This window comes from Phocoena sinus, chromosome 9 (genome assembly GCF_008692025.1).
Source record: "Phocoena sinus isolate mPhoSin1 chromosome 9, mPhoSin1.pri, whole genome shotgun sequence".
Lineage (NCBI taxonomy): Eukaryota > Metazoa > Chordata > Mammalia > Artiodactyla > Phocoenidae > Phocoena > Phocoena sinus.
The window spans coordinates 41,902,861-41,930,216 of record NC_045771.1 but is presented as its reverse complement, the minus strand read 5'-3'; the positions used below and the strand labels follow the sequence as shown (position 1 = coordinate 41,930,216).

Below are 27,356 nucleotides of genomic sequence, written 5' to 3'. Positions count from 1 at the left end.
TGAGGCTAGACTGTTACCCCCACACCCGCCCTGCATTTCTCCTCTTCCCTGCTCTTCTCCGTCTTGTCTTCCGTGTTTGTGGGGGAGGGGAAATGGCTCGGGAGAAATAAACGCAATCAAAAAACATATGTGCTAACTTATTGTGTTTAAACACAGTCATTTTAAAAAACTACCCTGCTTTATTGCTACAGCTGTCACAAGACATTCATCGATCACTTGGCCAGAGGAAGGCCCTCGCCAAAATTCTCTCATGACCCAACTGAAAAAACAAAACAAAACACTTTTCTTGGGGGAAATCAAAGTCTGGTGAAACCATCCTAAGAATGAGACAAAGGTCAATGAATTGTAAAGGGGACAACATTTGGAGCTGTGGCATTGGCTTTTCTTGCTGGGAAAACAAGGCCTGAGGATCACATCTATATGATACATATTGCTGTGAGACAACCACTTCAGTATTTGTAAGCTTAAAACAATGACAATGTATTCTCCCTCATGACACCTGCCTTCTGGGTCCCCAATCCTAACTGGGGAATGTTCACTGGTCTCTTCTGTTAGCTCCAGACTCACCTTCTTGGACCCCTTTGTTCCCCTTCAGCTTCCTCCTCCCCACCCCAGGTCACATATCCATCCTCCCTAAAATTACCGTCTTTTTTTTTTTCTTTGCGTTCAAAGAGCACTCCTTTTTATTTTTTGAAGATTTCCCCCCAGTCTTTATTGAGGTCTAATTGAAGTATACTAAACTGCACATCTTAAAAGAGTACAATTCTGTCAGTTTTGACATACATACTCCAGTGAAACCATGACCCCTCAAACATTTCTATCACCCCCCCCCAAAGTTTCCTTGTGCTGTTTTTTAATCCATTCCTCCATTATATCCCCAAGCAACTGCTGATCTGCTTTCTCTCTATATAGGTCAGCTTGTATTTTTCCCTGGAATCATACAATATGTTCTCTGTTTTTGCATGGCTTCTTTCATTCAGTATGGCTTTGAGATTCTTCAATATTGTGGGTATTAACTGTTTCTCTTTATTGCGGAGTAGTATTCCATTGTATGGATATACCACAACTTGTTTATCCATTCTCTACTGGTGGATTTGGGTTGTTTCTGGGCTTTGGCTATATACCAAATTTCCTATTAAAATTCGTGTACAAGACTTTGGGTTTTATGCTTTCATTTCACTTTGGTAGATACCCAGGAATGGAATCGTTGGCTTGTGTGCTAGATGTATGTTGAGCTTTTTAAGAAAGTGCCACACTGATCTCCAAAATCACTGTATCTTCTCACACTCCCACCAGCAACGTGTGAGAGTGTCAGTCGCTCCACAGCCTCACCAGCATTTGGTATGGTCAGTCATTTTAAATTTAGCCATCCTGTTGTGGTGTTTGTTTTAATGCACAGCAGTTCAGCTTTTGGCTTCATTTCTAAAAGGGGGAACACATGCTTATGTTTCTAGGAAACAAAACCAGATGATGCCTGTTGTGCCAGAGAAGTTAATAGTTCCCATCTTATCCTCCAAAGTGTTCTGGATTAAATAATAAAATATGTTCCAGCCCAACTAGCAATGCCCCCAGGCTGTCCATCCATAGCCACAAAGGCCCATTAAGGCATTCTGATCAACCAAGATTTCTTCCTCCTCTAAAGATATTTTTCTGTTAAACAACTTTTTCCCCCCTTATCACAACAGGATTACCAGAGGAAAGGAGTGGCATAATGTAGCCTAGTGCTAGGGTTGGGGAGCAAGTAGAGGAGGTAGAGGGGGTCAGACCAGGTCCTGATGACATGATTTGAGCTGGATGCAGTCACGTGTGACAGAGGTAAGATCTATTCCTTAACTTTTTCTACACAAGAACCCGGAAATCCCTTAGCTTTTATGTCTAAGCTAGTTTGACTTGGATTTCTGTCACTTGCCATTAAGAGTCCCGACCAGTCGGTATACACAGTCAACATGGCGATAGCATTTTGCCAAGCCTTGGCTGGATCTCATTTCACATCTGAAGTGCCTCTGCGTTCCCTGAGAATTGGTTTTTGTTGACCTAGCCTGGGAAATTTAAAGCAGAAGCACCGGTCACATTGGTTGGGGATGAAACTTCAGAGGTCACTGAATACCCAGGATCAAAGTATTCAACGGTATCACCACACAGTTTGTTTAATCGAGTACTCTAGCTCCGTGTATCCACTGTAATGCTGCAGGCTCTTTAATCTTTAAATTACCATTTAGTGGTATGATCCAAAAACTCTTCTGAATTTTGGGAAGCAGCCATCATTTCCAACGAGCACGTTCTTCCTCCTTAATAACTAGATTTAATACTTATAGAAAATATCCATATTTACTCAGTGCGCTAAACGTGCAAACGAGCAACGCTATGTGACCTATGTGAACACATCTCTAATCCGTGGTGCGCGCCGTCTCCTAGTAGCACAGAGTTGCTAGAGCTGTTTGAGGACATCTCCCAGTAAGCAAGGCAAAGGTAATACTCCACAGGAAGAAAAGAGGACGCCGAAACTGGGGGTCAGAAGTTAAAAAGATCCCATTCAGTCCTCTCTCGAACGTTCTCACACAGAACTGAGGCGAGGCCCCTGATCCGCAGGGGTGCCTCCCCCACTGGGAGCGCCCTCGCCCTGTCCCCACGCCCCAAAGACGGACTGAACTCGGGCTGCCGGTAGCTTCCGCCGCGCCCCTGGGTGCAGCCCACCGAAAAGCAGTCGGGCAGGTCTCGCCCCGGGCGAGGCTAAAAAGCCTCCATCCCGCACAACCAGCCCTCGGTCCCCGGTAGCAACCCGGCCTCAGGAGCAGAGGACCCGAACACAGCCCCGCGTTGACCCGCCGCAGCTCCTCTGGCGTCGGCGCCGCCTGTTCAGTCTCTAAATCCAGCCTCCGCGGCCCAGGGGCCGCTCCCTCCCCGCTGGGCCCTGCCTCCGCACTCCCCGTGCCATCACCACCCCCACGCGCTCAGGCCAGCCCTCTCCCAGCACACACCAGCCTCTCACACTCCTGGGCCCAGCATTCCTCCACCTCGCGTCCCGGCCCCGCCCCCGCGCTCTCGGGTTTGGAGCTCCCAGGTCCGGGCCTAGCGCTCGGGCCCCGCCCCCACGTGCCCCGGAGTCCGGGGGAGGAGTTGGCGCTCGGGAGGAGGCGTGGCCGTGGTGCCAGCGGAGGCGCGGGCGTTGCGGCCGGGACTTTGGTTTTGACACGGACGGCGAACGGGAGCAGTGTGTGTGGTGCTGGGGTGTGGACGCGGTTCTTGCGGATCCCGCGTTCGAGTCGGGGGCAGGACTTTTTGTCTGGATCAACGCAACCGCGGCAACGCAGCGAGTCCTGGTGCAGCCGCAAGACTTGGTGCAGCCGCAAGACTTGGTGCAGCTGCAGCGGCCGGATTTCACCGCCGCTGCCGCCTCCGCAAAGCCCTGCAGCTCCTGTCGGTTCTGGGAGAGAGACTCTTGAGAGTTTCTCCAGCAGAAAGATCTGGGACGCGCGGCCCGAGGCGGCGTGGGAGGGATCCCGCGGCCCGCCCCTGACCCGCACCCGCCTGGGCCCTGGCTCTGAAGGCGGCGGGCCAGCGCTGTCCTGGCCTGGGCTCAGGCCTCGGAGCCGCAGGTGGAAGGAGGAAGCCCTGGAGGAGCGGCTGAGAGGTGGGGCGCCGGAACGGCGGCGGGTCTGGTAGGGGGCGATAAACCCCTTCTCCGTGCCCGCACTAGTGAGGACGGAATTCCAGAGTTGCTGGTGGCGCTGAGTGCCAGATGGGGGCTACCGAAGCAGGGGAGATGGCCCCAGTTCTGGGAGAGTTGAGAGAGGCAGGGACGAGAGGTGTAGGCTGGTGGGGATAGGTCCCTTTCCAAGAGAAGCGGCTTATAGCGTTTTTGGACCCCAGTGTGATAAAAATTGGACCTCACCAGAAATCCTCATGGACCAGCCCTCTTGTATGTGTGTTTTCAGAGGTTCACAGACAGGCATCAGCCCTGGACTCCTGGCTAAGAACTCCAGCTCTAGGTAGGGAGCGCTAATGCAAACTGATTAACTGACTCAATCGATTTGTATGTTTATTAATTTGTTTTCCAGGTGGCCAAGTGAAAGGTGATTTGGACACGCTGGGCATGGCTATTTAGTGTTTGTCTGTGGTAACCATTTCATGCCCTGAATCCTGCACCTTCCCTTCTGTGCCTGTGAGCTCTACTGCGCTTCCTTCCTAGCCAGAGAGTTCTTCTGTGGTGGTGAGGCCTTCCTGGCCCCTTGATCCTGGCCGGCCATGGGGAGCACCCTGGGCTGCCACCGCTCCATCCCCCGGGACCCCTCGGACCTGTCCCATAGCCGTAAGTTCAGCGCGGCCTGCAACTTCAGCAACATCTTGGTGAATCAGGAGCGGCTCAACATCAACACGGCCACGGAGGAGGAGCTGATGACCCTGCCTGGGGTGACACGTGCGGTGGCACGCAGCATCGTGGAGTACCGCGAGTACATCGGTGGCTTCAAGAAGGTGGAGGACCTGGCACTGGTCAGTGGCGTAGGTGCCACCAAGCTGGAGCAGGTCAAGTTTGAGATCTGCGTGAGCAGCAAGGGCAGCTCGGCGCAGCACTCTCCCAGCTCCCTGAGGCGGGACCTGCTGGCGGAGCAGCAGCCTCACCACCTGGCCACCGCTGTGCCTCTCACGCCGCGCGTCAACATCAACACAGCCACCCCGGCTCAGCTCATGAGCGTGCGCGGCCTCACGGAGAAGATGGCCGTCAGCATCGTGGACTACCGCCGCGAGCACGGGCCCTTCCGAAGCGTAGAGGACCTGGTAAGGATGGGCGGGGTCAGTGCTGCCTTCCTGGACAGGATACGGCACCAGGTGTTTGCCGAGAGGTCCAGGCCCCCGTCCACCCACACCAACGGGGGCCTGACCTTCACCGCCAAGCCTCACCCCAGCCCCACCTCGCTGAGCTTGCAGAGTGAGGACCTGGACCTGCCCCCAGGGGGGCCTACACAGATCATCTCCACTCGGCCTTCGGTGGAGGCCTTCGGAGGCACAAGGGATGGGCGGCCCGTGCTGAGGCTGGCCACCTGGAACTTGCAGGGCTGTTCAGTGGAGAAGGCCAACAACCCTGGGGTGCGAGAGGTGGTGTGCATGACGCTCCTGGAAAACAGGTGAGCACAAGAACCACCAGCGGTGTTGGGTGTGAAGGCAGCTCTTGTGTGGCCTCATTTGTGCATGCAAATGAGTGGATTTTGTCGGGGTCGGGAGAGAGCAAGATTTTTAAATCAGTGTTCTTGAGGCCCCAGCTAGTATCGTGCAGTGTTCTGAGTGGCTGCGCTCTTCTTCTGCTCCAGAATTTTCTGAATACAGCTGTCTGGGCTTGAGGTCTGTATCTTGAACATGGTATATCTGAGATCAGTTCCTAACTTCGGGATAAGTGGAGATTGTATTGGTATTACTGCTTTGGAGAATATAGTTTGGCTTACAAGACTTCATGGGGTTCACACCAGATCAGTCACTCAGAGCCTGGGAGCTATTGCAGTTTTGCATGTATGAAAGAGCTACTTGGATTTTTTTTTTTCTTGGGAGGCCAAGTCACATTCGTTCCACCAGATATGCCTATTTGTGTGCAGAAAATCATCTTAAAGGCCAGGTATTTGCAGACACATGTGCTATGTATATTTACCAAAATGCTGCGAATGAATCACTCTTCATTCTTTCCCTTATTTAGCCTGAAGTTGGTATTTAGGCCCTCAGTTGCAGCCCCAAATGTATGTAACCTCTCCTGTCCCAGAGTCAGAAAAGTCCAAGCTGGAGTGTGGTGAATAGTGGCCAGATTTTCCCATTTGAACCGTAGAAGATGAGAGTTGTAGGATGGGCTCTTATCACTGAGTGTTTACATTATTCACAACACTGCTTTCTGTAGGAACTTCCATTAACCCTCCCTAAAACAAAACAATATTATTGTAGCAGTAACTCCCGCTGTTAGTGCAATAGTGTATTATATAACATAATCAACTTTGGGAAGGAAAGAAATGTTTCTAATGGTCCCTTCCCGGGCAGAAACCCTCTGATCCCGGTCTGGAGGGAATTGGCCGTGCCACCCCCCGAGACACAGTATGTTTAGGGCCACTCGCTGCTTTCTTTTGCCCTGAGCTGTTGGTGAGGCCAGTGAGGCGGTAGTTAGTGACATGAAGTGACTTCTCGGCGGGAAATCACAGTGCGTTGTGGCAGAGCATCAGGATAAATGAGTGAGGAGAAAACCAGGTCACAGCGTTTCCCTGGCACCGTCCCACTGGCATGCTCCGTCACTGAGGACTGAGGGACCTTGCACCAGCTCAGGGAACGGGACCTGGGGAAGCCCTGCGTGCTCTTCCTGCACCGCCATGTCCTCTGTTTTGCAGCATAACTCACTCCTTTTGCAAAATCATCTAGTTCACAGGTGAGAACGGGACTCAGCCTAGGAGGTACTTGTCGGGTATGGCTTGGCAATTGTTCTCTCCATCCGTGGCTGCATGGGTGTATGTATGGGCAAGGAGAAGGGAGGAGGAGGAGGGCTAGCTGTTTAATTCCTATCATGAGTTTTCCTAAGGCTCGGTTTGGGGGGTGGAGGAGGATGAGTCAGAATCTGAAGTTGCCCCAATAAGAATGATAGACTGGGTAGCCCTTGCCCACTAACTATGACAGAGTTTTCAGGCGTGGTGTCTGGACCAGCATCAGCAACTGACTCAGAAATTCTGGGTCTCTGTGTTTTCACGCACCCTCTGGCTGGTTCTGATACGCACTAAGGTCTGAGCTCCGTTGTGCTGTGTATCGGCAGTCAGCTATCCCTGTGGGTTGCCCTGTAAAGCGCCTTCCCCTGCACTGGCTTTTCTGACAAGGTCTGTGAGTCCAGGCAGAGCTTTCTAGGTACTATCTTTTGTTGTTCTGGTCATCCTGTTATTCAACCATATGATGTTCTTTCTGGCCAGAGTTCGAAGAATTTATTCAGATTCTAGAACAGATGAATGTAAAGGGTAGAAAATGGGAGAGTGAGCAAGAAACAGCCGACCTCAGAGTGGGCTCCGATCTGCAGGGCAGACCTGGGGCAGCCAGGGGCACACCGAGGAAGAGCGCTAGCTTGTCCAGCGAGGGATTTGTCCTGGTGTCTCTTGTTTGGATTTCCTCGAGGGGTGATTTGTTGAAGGTATTTGGCTGCTGTCCTCAGGTGAGAGTGTAGGAAGAGCTTACCGAAACCCAGAAGGGTGTAGAAGGGAGCGTCCGGGAGTGACTTTAAATGTGACTTACGTCCCCATCACATTTCTCACACTTGGCCACATCTATTGTCCCTGTGGGTTGGTGGTTCCTTTTGCCTGTTCATGATGTGTTCGGTATTCTGGGTGCTCCAAGCACCTTGTTAGTGTCTGGTAAACCTGAAGTAATTGGCTTAGGGCTTGACCCCCTGCAGACCTGGAGTGGGTCCATTTGCCTGTGTGACTCCTAGGGCACCAAAAGATGCCTGGCTGTGATCCCGTGTCCTCAGAACAGCAGTACACATTCTCCAAGAGCTGTGTTCATCCTGATTCACAAAAATGTCTCGCATTCCAGTTGATCCTTTTATTAGTAAGAGGAAACACATTTAGTTGGATCAAGAACAGATGCATGTAATTCGTTGTGTGGCTGTTAATTTTCATACATACATATATACGTAGTACAGGAGTTACCTGACTTCTGGGTGTGCCTTCATATTTTCCAACAGCTTTCACATTCATTGGATTTCTTCAGTAACTCTGGGAAGTAGGTAATGCATGCTTTTATTAATGAGTCTCCATCTCTGGGTGAGGAAACTAAAACCAAAGAAGTTAAATGACTTACCTCCATCCCACAACTCATTAGTGACTCAGCTGGGACCAGGACCCAGAACCTTCTGACTTTAGACCCATGCTCTTCACAGGCGTGCCGTTTTGTAAGCACCTCACCTTTATCCTGCCTCTTGTTCAGGCATCCCACTTTACTCCTGCCTAACCAAGGGCACTTGCCCAGTTGTGTACTAGTCCCATTTTCTTACATTAAATCCATTGTAAAGGAAAAAAAAAACCCAAAAAACCAAAAACGAAAACCCTTGGCTCCACCTCTTAATGTGTTAAACTGATGAAATTCCTTAACTTCTCCAAGTCTCAGTTTTTCCATATGTTAAATGTAGCTAATGGGGAAAAAAGCCCACAGAAACACAAACGCTTGGGCACTTCTTTTGCAAAGAGAATAGCTGGCTCTTGTTTTCCTTTCTGTGGGTTTGCTTTAGTAGGTGGGGGACTAAAGCATGCCTGGGTGGGGCTCTAACGGGATAGTCTGTTCTGGCCCTAAGATGCTGCTGCATTGGTGGACAAGTGTGTATGAGTTACAAGAAATCATGTTTTGCACATGAAGCCTGAGATAGGACAGCAGAAAGCTCGATAATCACATGATCACCAGGAGCCTTCAGGGACGTCACGCTATGGCACAGAACCGATGGGTTTCATCAGATTCCTTTGCCAAATCTCAGTCTTAGGCAGTGTTTTTCCTTGTTTTCAGTATTTATGGAGCAAGACTAAAAGAGGAATGCTTCTGCTAAATACTCTTGCAAAATTTGGTGGCAGCCCGCCTATGGAATGAAGATTGTTTCTTTTTTTCTCTTCCAGTTTTACTGAGATATAATTGACATACAGGACTGTATAAGGTGTACAGCATAATGATTTGACTTACAGACGTCATGTGGTGATGACCACAATAAATGTAGTGAACATCCATCATCTAATATAGATACAAACTCAAAGAAATAGAAAAAAACGTGTTTTTTTCTAAAAAACATGTGAGAACTCTTAGACTTTACTCTCTTAACAACTTTCATATGTAACACACAGCAGTGTTCATGATATTAATCATTTTATATGTTAGGTCCGTAGTACTTCCTCATCTTTTAACTGGAAGTTCGTACTTCTTGACCACCTTCCTCCAATTTCTCCTCCCTCTACACCCTGCCTCTGGTAACCACAAATCTGATCTCTTTTTCTAAGAGTTTGTTTGTTTGTGAGGTATAATTGACCTACAACACTAGGTTGGTTCCTGATATACAACATAGCTATTCGATATTTCTATGTATTTCAAAATGATTACCATGATAAGTCTAGTTATGATTTGTCACTGTTCAAAGATGCTACATAATTATTGACTATATTCCCCACACTGTACATTTCATACCCGTGACTCATTTATTTTGTAATTTGAAGTTTGTACATGTTAATCTCCCTCACTTATTTTCTCTCCCCCTGGCCCCTTCTGGCAAGCATCTATTTGTTCTCTGTATCTATGACTCTGTTTCTGTTATGTTTGTTAATTTGTTTTCTAGATTCCACATATAAGTGATATCATACGGTATTTGTCTTTCTCTGTCTGACTTATCACTTAGCATAATATCCTCCAATTCCATCCATGTTGTTGCAGATGGCAAAATTTCATTCTTTTTTATGGCTGAGTAATATTCCATTCTGTGTGTGTGTGTGTGTGTGTGTGTGTGTGTGTGTGTGTGTGTGTGTGTATAAACAATATCTTTATCTATTTATCTATTAGTGGGAACTTAGGTTGCTTCCCCATCATGGTTATTGTACATAATGCTGCAGTGAACATAGGGGTGCATATATCTTTCCAAATTAGTGTTTTTGTTTTCTTCAGATCTATACCCAGGAGTGGAATTCCTGGATGATATGATAGTTCTATTTTTCATTTTTTTGAGGAACGTCCATACTGTTTTCCATAGTGGCTGCACCAATTTACATGCACCAGCAGTGCACGAGGGTTCCTTTTTCTCCACATCCTCTCCAGCATTTGTTATTTGTGGTCTTTTTGATGATAGCCATTCTGACAGGTGTGAGGTAGTATCTCATTGTGGTTTTGATTTGCATCTCCCTAATGATTAGTGATGTTGAGAAGGTTGCTTAATTTTTATTTTTTGTTTTTTGCTTGCTGAGGAGTTGTTCTATTTTGGAAAGTCCCTTTGGTTTCTGAAAGCGTAAGTCCTGTGGGAGCTGGCATAATCTCCAAAAGAAATAAGGAGGTTTAGCATCCCACTTGTACATTTTCCCCATGGCCTCCGTCAGAGGGAACATGAGTCTCAAAGTCTTGAGCCTTTTTACGGTCTGAATCTGTTTTCTTGCCTCGTGTTTGTTTGCGATATCAAAGCACAAGGTGAATTAGTGCCTGGCAGCACGCACTCATTGTGAAAAAAGAGATTTTAGTTTATCAGACTTGATTAGTAGGCTCAATATAGACACAGCCCATCTTGTCGTTTGATTCATTCAATGAAAAACACCTATTGAATGGCTGCTGTGTTCGTGCATGTGCTGAATTCCGGAGTTAGACTGGCCCTGTTTTTAAACCAAGTTAAGCAATGTTAATCAGCTTTTATGGCTCAGCCTCAAAACAGTCTGAAAAATCCATACATTTTATCAAAAGTCACTGAGTAGGACTGATACCTGGTTGAATTTTTCCTTTAAGAATAATGGGCTCGGGGCTTCCTTGGTGGCACAAGTGGTTAAGAGTCCGCCTGCCAATTCAGGGGACATGGATTCGAGCCCTGGTCCAGGAAGATCCCACATGCCACGGAACAACTAAGCCCGCGCACCACAACTACTGAGCCTACGCTCTAGAGCCCGTGAGCCACAACTACTGAGCCCGCGTGCTGCAACTACTGAAGCCCGTGCACCTAGAACCCATGCTCCGCAACAAGAGAAGCCACTGCAATGAGAAGCCCGCGCACCGCAACGAAGAGTAGACCCCGCCCGCCGCAACTAGAGAAAAGACCGCACAGCAACAAAGACCCAACACAGCCAAAACAATAAATAAAATAAATAAATTTATTTTAAAAAAAGAATAATGGGCTCATCCTGAGGGACTGAAAGGTAGATGGATGCAGCCAGACATAACATCTGGGGGCAAAGTGCCCAGCAATCCCCTTAAAGTAGAAATTGTGAAATCTATTTTGACAGCTGTGGAAACGGAGGCTCAGAGAGATTAAATGGCAGCCATGTGGCCTTCAGAAATGGAGATGTTGGAATCAGGTTTTGAAGCCAGACCTTTGTTTGATTTCAGAGCAGGGAGTGGAGGTGTCTCTTCCCAAATTCCACGTCCCTTGACTGACCCCCAGCCCACCTGCTCTTTCCTTCCTGTCTTGGGCCTGAGGCTGGCCAGGCATCAGGGCTTTGCCTAGACTCTCGGGACTGTGTCAAGCCACTGGAGGCCTCTGCTCCCTTCCTGTTTTTGTTTCTCGGAAGGACAGGGCTTTTGGCCAGAGGTAGAGCACTCCAGAGGGCGCCAGGGCCCCTCCACGCGGACCCTCAAATGTGAGTCTGCGACCTTGGCTCCGCCCCAAGGCGGAGTTCCGGTTTTCTGAGCCAAGGAGATCTGGGTGGTTTCCAGAGAGAAAGGTGGTCAGAAATAGGACTGCTGAGGATTAATAAGGGAAGAGAGTGTGAATGAAGGGAAGGCCTGGGGTGGGCGGAGGCAGGGTTCATTTCACCAAAGGGAAAGCTGTTACTATTGTCTTTCCAGAAAGCTGAGCCCATTTGGGATCTGATTTGGTGAGGGTGGGGCGGGGATGTGGAAAGTATTGATTCTTCCAGGAGATATTCATTCCTTTATTATTTATTCATTCATTCAACAGAAATCTTTTGAGCTCTCACTAAGTGCCAAGCCCAGTGTCAGGCTGTGGTCATAAAGTGTAGGACAAGACAAAGCTGGTGCTCTTCTGGAGCTTCCATTTTAGTTAAGAAGATGGACAAGTCGGTACACAGATAAATAATTATGGGTAGTGGCGAAGGCTGAGGGTGATGGAGGCTTGCTGAGTGGATGGGGGTCAGGGAAGCCTTAGCTGAAAGCTGAAGAGTCAGCTGAGGAGCCAGGCATGGAAAAACTTGGGGGAAAGAGTGCTTCACCCGAGGAGCCAGCAAGTGCAAAGGCCCTGAGAGTGTTTGTTTTGGAGAGAGTGGGGTCCCGGGAGTGGCGGGTGGCTAGGGCTGCAGGGGGAGGCAGGGCCAGGTGGGTGGGCCCTGCAAGGCTTTTACTTTAACAGCAGGAGGAGGCCACAGAGGATTAGAAGCAGAGGTGATGAATTAGCTGTTACCAGGTTGTTCTGGCTGTGGGGGAAGCCGCTTGGAGTGGGTCCTGGGAGTTGAGTAGAGAGGCTGATACAGAATAAAGGCTGAAAAGGATGGTGACCGGGGAGCAGAAGTGGGTGGGGATAAGAGGATCTTTAGAAGCAGAAACTGGAAAGACTTGCCTGTGTTTTGGTTATTGTGGGGATTAACTGGGTAGTTTCCTAGAAGACAGGCTCAGAGGCATTTAAGAAATCCCGGGGCTGACTCACATGCCTCTGCATTGTGTCGGCATGATGCAGCTTGCTGACCTCACCCCTCCATCTGCTGTGGACAGGTGTGGGATCTTGGTCCATCGTGGATGGAGGAAGAGGCCTTGTGGTCCTCTGTGCAGCCCGGGTGTTGGGCTATACCCCGCAGTCCTCCAAGCCTTATAGTTGTCCAGCCTCGAGACGAAGAAAGAGCCCAGAGACAGTGACAGAGACGTCAGTGGTTTATTGGACTGGGGAATCTTACACAAAGGGTCCTGGATCGACTCCCCACCTTGTTCGGCAGACGGTGGGCAGGATGTGGCAGCAGTCTTTGGTACTTGCTGGAGAAGGAGGCTATTGTTTGTAGGGGGGAATTGACGTCTGGTGTGCTCATCAGTTACCAGGGACTAATTAAGCCCTATAATTAAGAGGATTGGGTAGTCATGTGAGTGAATCAGGGACTGGTCGAGCAGGGGATGTACAGAGAACAAGAGAACAGCCATCTTAAGTGGCCTAACCACACACCGGGCATCTGACAAGGCCCCTTCTGCTGTTTAGTATCAAGTACACGTAGAACGAGGACATACATGGGGAGTTTTAGGTAACTGTTTCTATCAGAAGACATTTCCATAAGTTAAATTCAACACTGATCGAGCACTTACCTGGTGAGGTCAGAGGCACAGGGAGACCCTGCCCTGGCATCAGGGAGGTCACAGTCTTACAAGGAGACACGCTCGCAGGTACTTACCGGGGTGATGTGTGTTTTGAACGAGGAGGTCAAGCTTAAGAAGCACAGGGGTCTGGTACCTGGTTGCTTGGCTCTTGCAGGTGGGTGGAGACCTCAGCACAGAGAGCAAGGACTGGGGGACAGGACCAAGTCAGGTGGTTGGAGAGGAGTTAGTCCGGAGTGGGGGCTGGGGTCTGAGCGGCTAGGGTCTTGTCGGCGGGCAAGTCGGCCGCTCCCACTGCAGCCGCCTGGTGAGGGTCCAGGCTGGCCTACCGCCTGGGCTCAGACTGGGAACGTGGCAGGCTCCCCAACACGGTGCCTCACAGGAGAGAAGAGCATTGAGGTAGGTGTTATTTTTATTTCAAAATTACCCTACCTAACAAAAGATTTTATCCTGGAGTTCCTTAATAGCAGTCTCTGCCAGTAACAAATAAAATCACGCATTTCACTAAAATGTGATGTGTTCATCATGCATGGACACTCTGGTTTGCGTGTAGTCACGTGCAGCTTAGTGGAAATTCCACACCAGTGAGTCTTATCTGAACATCCAGCATAGGCCACAGAAATGCCCTGCTCTGCTTTTAGTCCTCAACAAATATTTAGGAACCTCAGAAACTTCCTGATTCTATTCCTGATGACTGTACACAGGCCTGATCTGGACAGCAATTCTTATTGTAATGTTTTGATTGACAGCTGCCAAACAGCTGGACTCCAGTGGGTAGAAACCCTGGGGAGATGTGCTCAGAGTTAAGCGGTTCATTATAAAGATTTTTTTTTTTAAAATTTTAAATTTATTTTTGGCTGCATTCGGTCTTCGTTGCTCCTAGCTGTGGCTCACGGGCTCTAGAGCACAGGCTCGGTAGTTGTGGTGCACAGGCTTAGTTGCTCTGAAGCATGTGGGATCTTCCCGGGCCAGGGCTCGAACCCATGTCCCCTGCATTGGCAGGCAGATTCTTAACCACTGTGCCACCCCTAAAGAAGTCTTGAATCCTTGTACTAAACTACTGGGTAAAGAAACCCTGAGTTTTCTTTACTGAGTACAGCTGCCTACCTCTGTTGCTCAGTTGTTTGTTTCCAACAAGCCCTTGTTTCCTGCGAATTCTATTTTGATTCAGCCATTACCTGATTAAGCTGTTAAGTTGGGCCTTCAATTGTTTTATCTAGAAGCTGCTGTAAACTCCTGAAATGTGATGCCAAGAGAATGTTGTTCACGTGGCCACATGGAAGGTTGTGTGCATTTTGGGTGTGGATTGTGTTCTAGGGATCTGAACCTGGCTTGCTCACCCAAAAGCTGGAGGGTGAAGTCACTACTTCGTGTTTCTCAGCTTATGCTAAAAGCATGGTGTCTTTTAAAGTGGGAGGTCTCAGGTGGATTGTTGTTTTTAAAAATACTTATCCAATTCTCTATGAAAAAAAAATTCCCCAGAATGTATTTTCATTAAGCAAATTCAGTCTGACTTAAATATTTTTGCAGTCTCTGTTTTCTTAAATGGGAAAAAAGTAAAAATTTTAGTGGCCTCTAAGTACCAGTGATTAGGCTTGGGACTCACCTGCCGGTAGATTTGGGGCTTTGTCCTTCCTTGTTTGGTGAGCAGCCTTTGCAACTGCAGGTCATTGTGTCATTTTACTGGTTAGCTCTTTGCAAAGTGGTTCCCAGTTGTTTTTAATTTGAGGACTCATTTTAAACAGTGAAATACTGCGTGTCCCTCCCCCTCCACATATGGTGCTTATATTTTCAGTGTCCATGACCGTGGTGGTAGTAGTAGTTGTACCAAGAACAAAAACAATGATAGTTAACACTGATAATTACTGTGGCTGATGGCTTATACACTGGATACCATCATCAGTCCTCTTACAGATAGAGGAGAGATGGCTCAGGGAAGCTGAGTAATTTTCCCCAGGGTCACACAGCTTTTAGGTGATGGAGCTTGGATTATAATCCAAGCAATTGGATCCCAAGGCTTGATGATAAAAAGCTACTGTTAGTTCACTAATGCTTTTCCACAAATTTGTATTTTATTCATCACCCCAGCCTTTTTACTGGACTAGGTGCTCCCTTAACCAAGACCTTGGTTTGAGTTCCCTAGTCATGATCTTTCATAAGTATGCTGATAACAATATCATTTTGTGTGTGTGTGTGTGTGTATCCAGTATTTCTTTATTCAAAGTGGAGCAAGGGTATTTGCAAAGCAATCTGTGTGTGGGAAATTTTTTTTTTTTCCTGCGGGACGCGGGCCTCTCACTGCTGTGGTCTCTCCTGTTGCAGAGCACAGGCTCTGGACCCGCAGGCTCAGCGGCCATGGATCACAGGCCCAGCCGCTCCGCGGCATGTGGGATCTTCCCAGATCGGGGCACGAACCCGTGTCCCCTACATCAGCAGGCGGACTGTCAACCACTGCACCACCAGGGAAGCCTGGGATACTATATTTTTATGACTTTCCAGTCTTTTTACAGTCATTTTGCCCACACCTATTTTGACAGCAGTCTCTTTAAACAATTTGCTTTCATAGAAGCTTGGCTAACATTCATCTTCCTTTTCTTAGAAACAACTTTTTCTGCTCACATTCCTGTTTCGACAGTCTATGTCACACTTAGGAGACCATAGTAATATATACAACTGACAAAAACAAGTCTGGGGACAGACACAGCTGACCCTGGATGAGCATGTGATGTCCCACTCAAGAGGGGAAGTGCACAGCTCATCCGCCAGGAGAACTCAGCGTGCCACGGGTGCCCAGCTCTCAGCATGTTTTAGGAAGGGAGTGGGGACAGTCTGGTGGATCCCTTGAGCAGAGGTTGGTTAGGAGAACCTCTGTTGTGTTTTTAAGAACACTACTACCTGGGCTCAAGTTATATTGTTTCTGTAGTCTAGAGACAGCATTTGCTGTGGATGTATATTGCAGACCCCTGGCAGTAACTGTGGGTTGTTACTGATGCACTGTTATTTTTTCTAGAAGATTGACTCAAAAATATAACTAGTTATAAGGTCAGGAGTTCATTGACCCAGTTTCTTCCCCCAAATCTCGTGCAACTTTTAGAAATAAAAGAGGTGAAGGAATAATGAGCTCTTAAAAAAAATTTTGACCTAATACCTGTACTAGTCAGCATTTTCTTCGGTGCCTTAGATGGCCCGCTTATGAAACTCATGAATAACTGTGAGCTGGGGGGGATTTAATAAGCAGGTGGACTGGAGTCGATGGTGTATAAAACACCTTTCCAAGTTTATAACTCTGTACTGTCTTTTTTAGCCGTTCTGAGTTTAACGTTCGAGTTCAGTTTTTGTTCATGTTAAATTCATGTTCATACATGTGAAACTGTGTAACAGACTCGTGTCTCAGTACTCACACACTGGGCTCTGTTAAATGCCAGGCAGGACTGTTTAGAGTAGGTTTGTAATCTTGAATTGTATTAGTTTTGATGCTTCCAACATTTACAGTAAAAGTGCAGATAGTTGTTAGATATTGTGAGAGTTTCAACTTAGATATTGTGAGAGTTTCAGCTTGGAAATAAAAGTTGCTTCTGTCCTTTAAACTTTTTGGGTAAATTGAAGAACATCTGAGACTCTAGATGATTGTTCAGAATGTTACTATTTTGCAACTATTTATCTAATCTATGAAAATCAGGAATTTCTTGTCATTGACCTACCAAAGCAAGATATAGAAATAAACTGGGTGATGAGTGAGAGATAAGACTGCAGGATTACCCATAACCCCTGATTCCAGATACATATCTGTGTTCATCAAAATAACTGTGGTATTTTTATTGATGGATTATATTGATAAAGGCTGTATGTTTAAATGTATGCAGTTCTTCTGAATCACAAAATCCCTTCCAACCCTTAGGCTTTTTCTACAGAGGGGGAAAATCGTCACTATTTCTACCAAATGCCCTTCAATTCAGAGAAGGAAAAGTATTTGTTTTTACAGTTAAGATTGTATTAGTTTGCTAGGGCTGTCATAGCAAAGGAGCATAGACTGGGTGGCTTAAACAAAAGATATTTATTTTGTCACAGTTCTGGAGCCTGGAAGTCTAAGATCAAGGTGTCGACAGGGTTGGTTTCTTCTGAGGCCTCTCTCCTTGCCTTGTAGATAGCCGTCCTCTCCCTGTGTCTTCACATGGTCTTCCCTCGGTACCTGTCTGTGTCCAAAGTTCCTCTTCTCATAAGGACATCGTCTTATTGGATTGGGGCTACTCTAATGGCATCCAAGTACAGTCACATACTAGAGTACTGGGGGTTAGGACTTCAACATATTGGTTTTGGGGGACACGATTCAGCCCATAACAAGACGGTGTAAGAAAAATCGCCCAGGGACTTCCTTTTTGGCTTTTTGTGAGGAGCCTGTTCCTCTTGGTTTTTCCTGGGGCAGTGACGATCTCAAGTACTTGTTTAACAGTTTAAATGCTGGAGAAAGCTGTGTTAGAATTCCTGGAGTGACAGTCTGCTGGACAAGAGGAACGGCTTTCTGGCCGGACCATGGCAAGCATACACCAGCAGTTAGGGACTGGGATTTGTTTCCCTTGAACTTCTCTCCTTCCAACTTGCCAGTCCTTGGTTTTCTCCTGAAATGCCAGCAGTGACCTGAAACCTTCTACCCACCCCCGCCAACGCAGCAGCTCCACTTTGCCAAGTTCTCTGCTTGCCCTTGGCTACAAGTAATGGTGACACATGAGTTTGTCTGCCCTTTAGAATTGTAGTGCCCTTCAGCGTTGCCGTGGAAAGGTGTGATTCAGAGGGACCACTGTGAAACCTACTCAACTTCGACTGTCCCTGACCTATTGTTAAGCACCACAGCTATGGGCTCCCCTATTGGCCTGCGTTTCCCCTCCCATAACAGGCATTCTGTGTGTGATGCCCTCTGTACTCCCAGACTGTACATACAGCCTAGTTTCGGCACCCTAACACTCAGGAAATTGTGGAAAGGAGAAACGACCCCTGACACCTATTGACTATTTACTTTGCCCCATGTGCTGTTGCTCAGCCTTTTATATTCATTAACTAACTTAATGTTTGCACCATCCTAGTGAGGTTGGCAAAGTATTCCCACCTTACGCATAAGGAAACTTAAATAATTTAAGTAAACTTGCCCAAGTCACATGGTTGGTGAGTGTGGAGCAGAAGTTCAAAGCTGGGCAGAATTACTCAGAGCCCAAACACTTTTATATGCAGAGGCAGAGAATCCATAAACCTGGAGATGGAACCAGGAGGTTAAGGAAGGGGACAGTTCTTTCCTAGTCTTTTATATCTAGAAAGTGTGAGAGACAAGTTTAAAAGGGAGGTGCTCCCTGGAACAGGGCCCAGCCGGCACTTGAGGAAGTCATCCAATTTTATCATCCAGTGAGGTCAGGAATGCAGGGCTTTGGGGACACAGGATTTTTTAAAAATTGAGAGATAATTTCCATACCACATAGTTCACCCCTTTAAAGTGTACAATTCAGTGGTTTTTAGTATATTCACAAAGTTGCACAACCCTCACCACTCTTCCAGAACATTTTCATCACCCACAAGGATACTCCATACCCATTAGTAGTCACTCCCCTCCTCCCAGCCCCAGGCAACCACTGATCTATTTTCTGTCTCTTGTGGATTTGCCTGTCCTGGACATTTCCTATAAATGAAATTATGTAATATATGGCATTTTGTGTCTGGCTTTTTTTACTTAGGTTCATCCATGTTGTAGCCAAGTATATTTCTTTTTTTATGGCTGAATAATATTCCATTATATGGATATACCTCATTTCCTTTATCCAGTCATCAGCTGATGGACATTTGGGTTATTTTTACTTTTTGGCTATTGTGAATAATGCTTCTGTGAACTTTCACGTACAAGCTTTTGTATGACATACGTTTTCATATCGCTTGGGTGTATACCTGAGAGTGGAGATGCTGAGTCATATGGTAATTCTACGTTTAACACGTTGAGGAACTGCCAGATTGTTTTCCAGAATGGCTGCACTGTTTTACATTCCCACCAGTGATATATGAGGGCTCCTGTTTTCTGCACATCCTCCCCAACGCTTGTTGTTGTTTCTTTTTTATTATAGCCATACTAATGGGCATGAAGTGGTATCTCATTAGGGATTTTAGTTGCATTTCCCTAATGACTATTAGTGATACTGGGCGTCTTCTCAGGTGTTTACTGGCCATTTGTATGTCTTCTTTGGAGAACTGTCTGCATAGCGCTGGGTGGCCTGTTCTCACACCTGTTTCTAAGCTGATAAAGTATATCTTTGTCCTGACTCCCTTTTCACTCCATATTCCCCTTTTCCTTGCCCCTTAGTCACAGGATCATTATACCAGAGCCTAACCTAGAATAATTGTTTTGTAATAGGAAAAAATGCCTGCCATCCTACAGAAACCAACCCCCCATCTGGAAAGGAACCTGGAGAATTCCATTTGGTGTGCTTCATTACATATTCTGGCTGGAGCAGTCTGGCTGCACTGGACTTGTAACACTGTCCTTGAGAAGCACTTGGGGTCCTTTGATTTTCACATTTAAATTATGTGTTTTGGATGGAACTTCAGCACGTTTTTACTTTTTTCCAAAGTCAAAATGTAACATCCTATGCCAGGATTTGCAATGAGAGGTAATTTGGAGCTAGTTCATGACAATATCTGCAAATTCCAGAACCCTGCACCAGGAAAGAACCTCCCACAGGACTCTGCCTAAGTCACCCCAGACAGATGAAATGTGTATAATGTTAATTTCCTTATTCTTTTGAGCCCAGCTGTAGAGCATTGAATTGTTAGACTCTTAAGTTTATGGCACTCTCTCATCCATCAGTGCTAGGCTCCACTTCTGTTTGGTTTTATTTAAAAATTGTCTTCTTCATCCCCCTCCCCATTCATCCCCCTCCCATAGATTCCCAGTGCACAGTGTTAAATGTATGTCCTTAGACATATCTTTGAAAAATGTAATGGTTTCATCAACAAAAAACCTTGTGTTTTTATGGTTTCCAGCTAGTTCTTTGCTCCTGACTGCTGCTTAGTCATTGGCCACGTGCAAGGGTGGGCCAGTGTCCATCCCCAGGTGATGGCGAACCAGGCTGCCTCAGGCCCCCTGCTACCATGTCCTTCACATACTTTTCTAGCCATTTGGATTTCCCCTCTGGGGGACACCTTTTCTCAGCCTTTGCCCATTTTGTAAAATGTAAAGTTGCTTTTTATTTTTCAGTTGTTTTGAAATGTTCATTTACATTCTAGATGCCAATCCCCTTTTTGGTCTCAGAGATTGCAGAGCTCTTCTCCCACTTTATCACCCTCTGTTAACTTTGTCTGTGGTGCCCTGCACACAACAGAAATTCTTAATTTTGCTGTAGTTAAATCTATTAATTCCCTTTTGGATGCTGTTGAACAGATCCATCTCACCCCAAGTTCATTCTTACATTTTCCTCTTAGCTTCTTAGTTGTGTGGTTTTTTTATCTTTTGCATTTAAGTTTTCACTCTATCTGGAGTCTACCGTTGAGTAGGTATGAGGTCGGGATCCAGTTTTCTTTTTTTCAATTTTTTTGTCCCGTCCACAGACAACTAGCTTCTTCCCCACTGATTTGTATGCGCACTTTATCATCCTTTATCATATGTGCATGGCAAATTTATTGTGTGTCAACTCATGCGTTCCGGTGCTGTAACCCACTGTTGTTAATACTGTGGCATCTGGTCAGGTAACTCTCCTTCCTTGTTCTTCTGCTTAAAAAATTCCCTAACCTGAGAGAAGGGGAGTGGCTGCCTCGACTCTGGCTTCCCCGGGGCGGTGGGTGCTTACCCTTGACTGCAGGTGGCTGTGAGGTGAGCGCCCGGCCACTGGGCCTGGTGGGGAAAGCGGGCCCCAAGGGTGAGGCTGCCATAGGGCGGGTGGGTGACGCCGTGGAGACCGCCTTCCCTGGGTCGGGGCCGAGGCCTTAGGTGCGGCCGGGGCCTTCGTGGGAGGAGACAGTGCCCCGGTGCCTGATCCCCGTCTGGAATGGACGGGTGGATGTGGTGTGTGGATGGGTGCCCTGGTAAGGGTGGGAGCCTCTGCCGGGCTGACCCCCCGGATGAGGCTCTGATTTGAGGGGCGTTGAAGAGCGCTCACTTTTTGTGCCGGCCCCAGTTGGTTTCTCCGTCGGTTGGGGCTTCAGTCCTCTTCTACCGCTGCACAGGCCGGGCCGGTGTGGGGCTTGTCTCGTCCGCCATCATTCTGCGCAGCGGCTCGTGGCAGGCGCTCCACAACAGGAAGGAGAACGTGGGGAGCGGAGCGGGGCGGGGTCTGGAAAGAGCTTTGGAGCCAGCTCTGCCAAGGTTCCAAACGTGGCCACGCCCGGTATTAGCCTGGTGGCCTGGGGTAAGCTGCTTAACCAACTTTGAACTTTGGCTCCCTCATTTGATAGGGGCTGTCACACTGCAACCTTGCTGGTCAGTGGAGAAGGTCAGAGGTCTATCGAGCACCTAACACTGGGCTGCACGTGGTAGGTGCTCAGTACGTAGGAGTTGTCATCTGGGTGTTACCTTACAAGAAAGTAGTTCATTAAGCATGTCCTGTGCCAGCCTGTGCCAGGTATTAGGTATCCAGAGATGAATGACCTAGCCCCATCCTTTGACAAGCTCACAGTTCAGGGTGAGATAGTAGTAGGTAGGTAGGTAGACAGTAGCTAACCTCGAAGCTGTGGAGGATGCATCCCTTAGCCCAAGCTAGAGGTCCAAGGGAGGCTTTCTAGAAGAGAAGAAGCCTGAACTGAATCTTGGAAGGTGACTGAAGTTAGCTGAGGGAATAAAAGGCAGAAGGGCATTCCAGGTAGAGGGACTGGCAAGAACAAAGCATGGAGACAGGGAGCATAGTGCATGCTGGGGAAAAGAAATCTCTGACTAGACAAGTTTTACAATCAGTTTGAGTTTCTCAAATATCCTGTTGGAATTTTGATTGGAAATGCATTGACTTTATACATGAAGTTTGAGACAATTTGACATCATTGAAATGATAAGTCACCTTTTCCTGGAAAATCTATGTTTCTTCATTTATTTATGTCTTCTTTTGGAACTTTTAATAAAGCTTAACTTATTTTTCCACGAAGGTCCTGTGCATTCTGTGTTAGCTTAGATCTTAGATACTTTGATTCCCTGTTTTTAAAATCCCCAGAGTTAAATATAATAGAACTCTGTGGAACTTAAAGTTCCAAAGTTTTGCGCTGTTACTCATTCCAGTATTTAACTGTTCTTATTACCATAATACTCTTCCTTCACTTACTGTACATCCCTTATTTGTAGTTTAGGCCCATTTTTCTAAGTCCTTCCTAGTAGAAGTAAAAACCAGCCAGTCAGAACCTCTGTGAGGCTCTCTCTGTATGTTTGGAGACCTCAGTTCAATCTCCTTCCACCTTATATTCTCACCCGGAATAATTTTAGTTCATTTTGCCTTTCCCCATGATTCATATTTTTCAAGCATAAATCAATTCTTCTTTTTAAATCTCAGATTGCCCTTCTTGTATGAGTAGGTATACAAGTACGAGCAGGCCCGGTGGAAGAACCAAAACATGGTCGCTGGCTTTAAACAAAAAAAAAAAAAAAAGAAAGAAAAAAAAGTAGTGACCATAAATTATAAATGTTTAAATTTAAAATTAATTTTCTTTGTTCAGGGCAACGCTAGCAGTGAGTCAGACTTTATTTTATGTCAAATTTGAGATTAAAGAACTTGGAATTATCTTCTATAGTTCAGACATCATTTATTGAGTCCCATTTTTGCAAATCTTTTTTGCTTCTCACATGTCCATGGATTCCTGCTTGACCACAGACATATGTCTGTATATGCCTCCACCCACAGAGTGTCTGGGTATGTGTGAGTTATAAATATACCCATCTTTTAAAACAGATCTTTATCTTTACTGTTAATTGCTTCTTTGCTTCTTCCACTTTCTCAGTGAGTAAGTAGAGTTGGGAAGACCTGTATGCAGTTGGCTATACACTGCCTTCTAATTATTTGCAGGCTCTCCTCCTTGGTTAGTTTCAGCCAAGCCCAGTGGTACTGGCATCTGATTTCACCTAAAAGCAACCCAGGTGAAAATTAGAAGTTTCTTTCTCTTTAACCAGGTTTCCAAGTGGCCTGGTGGCTGCTCCCATGTCCTTGGTCTTTTGCATAGTTCTAGGCCAAAGAGTGAAGTTTGTTTTTTGGCATCCAAGTAGGGACTTTTAGTTTTGATATGAAACATTTAAAACATACAAAAAATATAAATAATACTTGGGCCCTTTTTCCCCTCTTGTCAATGCATTTTATGCATTTTACTTTTCTGAGGACCCAGAGCCCTTATATCCCACTGTCATTCTTTTAGGTCCCTCCCACTTTATCCCTTCTGTGCTTAGAAAATTTCTGTCCTTATAAGACTTGATGGGCAGCAGAGTCCACCACGCACAGGGGAAGCTGGAAATGCAAAGGCTCACTTTCCCAGTGTCCTTTGCAGCTAGGGCCTGGGCTCTGCAGGTCAGTGTGTCCATTCCAATCTCTGAGTTGGGAGCCAGTGGCACTAACAACTCAGGAACTATGAAGAGTTCACTCTGAATTTATAAACATGTCAAGTCTCTGTGTTGTACACCTGAAACTAATATGATGTTGCAAATCAACTATACTTCAGTTAAAAAAAGAGAAATATTTAAATACATCCACCCACACTTCAATTTATAGGGACTTTATAAAAAGAAGCAGAGGAAAAGAAAAAAGTTGTTACAATTAAAAAAAAAAAAAGAGCTCACTGTGGCCATAGGGACAGTTTGCACAGGATCATTAGAGAGAGTATGGCTGGTGACAGGGAGCGATGTCCAAGGTTGGTTACTGTTAGCTGCACAGGCTGCTACATCAAGGATTTGGCATTGAGACAGTGGGGTCCTTTCTACCATAGTTCTGGGTCATGTTTGCCTCTTGTTCCTGATCGTCCAACCCTACCTCCTTAATATCCTTTTAATGAAATACTTTTCTGCTTAAATCAGCCAGTGTTGCTTTCTGTTTCTTGCAACTAAGAATCTTAACTGGGGGCTTCCCTGGTGCCGCAGTGGTTAAGAATCCACCTGCCAATGCAGGGAACACGGGTTTGAGCCCTGGTCCGGGAAGATCCCACATGCCACGGAGCAACTAAGCCCGTGCGCCACAACTACTGAACCTGCGCTCTAGAGCCTACGAGCCACAACTCCTGAGCCCGCGAGCCACAACTACTGAAGCCCGCACGCCTAGAGCCTGTGCTCCGCAACAAGAGAAGCCACTGCAATGAGAAGCCCGTGCACCGCAACAAAGAGTAGCCCCCGCTCGCCACAACTAGAGAAAAAGCACACGCACAGCAACGAAGACCCAACACAGCCAAAAATAAATAAATAAAATAAAATAAATTAATTAAAAAAAATAAAGAATCTTAACTGATACACCCTGACATATAGCCCCTGCACCAGTGGTTTTAAAACTCTGTTTAGCCAAGGAAACATTTTTTTAAATGCAGTCTCATCTGGAAGTACAACACATAAAGCCCGTAAGAGGGGGTCTGCTCTGGGTTAGGGGCCCAGGAAGGGCCTGCACCACACAAAGCCCAGTTGAAACACACCTGCCCTGGACATTTTCTGATCCGGAATCAGTCACTGCCTCCCTGGCCTTGTGACAGGCCGTCCTCTGCCAGGTGGCCGCTGGACAAACGGAGGATGGCGTTTGCTACTGGTTCTTCATGGTTTGTATGTTCAGGGCTCTTCACGTGCTGCCCATTCCAAGACCCTGGCCTTCTCTTTGCCCTCTGATCGCTCTTACCAGCTGAATGGTTATATACCTGGCTCATGTCTGGACCCAGCACAAGTGTGGACACCTGGATCAAAGGACATTTGTTACATGTGTCTCTTAAGAGTCCTCTTCAAAACACAAAACCATTTTTAAGATTAGAAAAAACTTAACAGTTGACTAGTCAGTAAGGGCTGAAATTCGCCTTCACATGTAAGGAAGGATGTGTTTTAGAGCAGGGTCTCTTAACCTTGGCAATTTTGAATTTAAAAATTTTTTCATTTTGAGGTTTTCATAGATTCACATTCTATTGACACTTTGAGCCAGGTAATTCTTGGTTGTGAGGGCTGGCCTGTAGCATGTTTATCAACATCCCTGGCCTGTACTCCCTAGATGCCAGGAGCACCCCCTGCCCCAGGTATGACAACCAAAACTGTCTCCAGATGAATGTCCCCTGGGAAGCAAACTCATCCCTGGTTAAGAGTCACTGTTCTCGAGCTATTCATAAGGGAGGCATCAAGAGCAGTGTGACCACTGTGGGGACCAGGGCCCAGCCTGACCTGGTGGCTTTTAGCTTCATAGAAGTGCTGGACCTTGGGGCCCAGGCTGGACATGGAAAGAGGGGAGCCAGAGGGGCTGAGAGGCAGACCACCCTGTGCCAGCAAGGTTGAAGAAGAGTGGGTGACTCTCTGCAGTTGGAGGGCTGCAGGGGTGGCGGTTGGAGGCTGGGACATGTACAGTTTCAGCCATGGAGTGAGTGGCATAGATGGAGCTGGTGGGATGTGTGTGGAGTAGAAGGCAAGGCTGAGGAGGTGAGGCCCAGGGACCGCTCTGCACCTGTGCCCCTTGCTGGCACTTCCAAGTAAAGCAGGAACTTGGGAACCACAAACGGATCCACCTCCCTGGTCATGAGGGTGAGCCCAGGATGGGGCAGGGCTGGGGCTGTGGGAAGGGCAGGGAAGCTAAGCAAAGGCCCCACGGAAGGAAGTGTCCTAAAGAGGGTAAAGAGGATAAAGCAGGGCCTTCCCAGGGAAGGTCGATGCACTTGCTTGGGGGCAAATCATTTCAAGAATGGCCTGGAGAAGACTCCCTCCTTCACACAGCCCAGAACAGAGCAGAAGTTTGGAAGGAGGAGAGAAGAGGTAGGACTACTGGGCCTTGTTTTATGGTAGAAAAATTGGGTCTCATGGGAGCCCAGTAAATTCAGCAAGTTCTCTTATGCAATGGCTATTTGAATAAGATTTGTTCAGGTTACAGAACGGAAAAATTATTTCTGTTCAGATGCTGGGAGGTACCACTGTTACAGTTGTGAACAGGTAGGAAAAAATATTAGCAGGGTTTGACTTACTCAAGTATTACTGTTTGTATTTCTGGTGGAGATGTTACCATCTTTCCGTAGTAATGACCCCCTTAAAATAAAAATGAAGACTTGAAATAAAACGTTATTTTTGTGTACAGAGAAACATCTCACATTAAAGAGCTAATTGTATTTGACTCTAGATCGTGCTAGCTTGATATGTGCTTGACTCTATTATAAATATACTCGGAAACAAACTGCTAATGCCAGAAAGCAGAATAAATCATTTTCAGTGAGGAGCAAAGAGGTGGGAGGGAAATAGCATATGGTATAAAATTGTACAACCTAAAAATAAAGCTGCCTGATTCTCCTCAAGTTAGCTCTTAGGTACTCTGAATGTCTTCAGTGGAAGGAAAAATAATAAATCCCAAAATGATTCAATATATTTTGACTTAAAATGTTACTGCATACATTTTTAGAGACAGAAAGTGGATTTGGTGGTCGGGTCCGGGGGTGGGAATAGGGATTGACTGCAAATGGGCACAAGGAGACTTTTTGGAGGATCTGAGTGTTCTAAAACTGGATTGTGGTGATGATTGCACAACTATAGATTTACTAAAAGTCATTGAATTGTACACTTAGTGATTTCATGGTATGTAAATTTTATCCCACTAAAGCAATCACAGAGTTACTGTTCTAGGCTTTAGACATCTTACTTGACTTCTCAGCCATTCTCACGTCTGTTTCATTGGTCCTTTCAATGAGTGTCTGACTTAAGGTAAGTCATTTAAGCTCCCTGTGCCTCATTTTGTCCCAGAAAAGGGGGTGATGGTGGACCTCCCCAGAGGTTGTTGGGACAAATAATTGAATTAACAGGTGTAAAGCACTGACAGCAGCCTCTGGTTCCCAGTATCATCGTCACCATGACCATCATCTGTGTCATTATTTGTGGCTATGGTTGTTTTCTCCCCACGATGGCCAAGACCTAGCTCTGGTCCAGGCCTCCTGCAGAGCCTCCCATCCGCTCCACTCCACACCCTGCAGTCAGAGTATGACTTCTAAAAGGAAGACCTAACCTTTCTGAAGCTGCTACCATGGTGGATTCCCACGGGGCTTTTACATAGATTCCACACTCCCCATGCTCACAGGGAGCACCCCCTGCCACACTCACACTGTCACCCCTCCTTTGTCCCTTGTCTCATAAGTTCCCCAGCCGTCTCTCAGCCCTTGATGTTTCTGCCAGTCAGGAATTCTTCCACTTCCCATCTGGGCTCTGCCTCGGACCATCTTCCCACCCTTTCTCTTCCTGT

The 27,356-nt window shown here is 46.7% G+C and overlaps 1 protein-coding gene across 1 annotated transcript in view; it reads left to right on the top strand.

Annotated features, from left to right (window-relative positions):
• Positions 1-3,119: 3,119 nt before the first annotated feature.
• The window catches only part of EEPD1 (endonuclease/exonuclease/phosphatase family domain containing 1), a 116,954-nt gene continuing 92,717 nt past the window's right edge, over positions 3,120-27,356 (top strand). The window contains exons 1-2 of the mRNA XM_032643690.1: positions 3,120-3,631; positions 4,059-5,123. Of these exons, the coding sequence (XP_032499581.1) occupies positions 4,246-5,123 (878 nt within the window). The 5' untranslated portion in view covers positions 3,120-3,631; positions 4,059-4,245. The remainder of the gene's footprint in view (positions 3,632-4,058; positions 5,124-27,356) is intronic.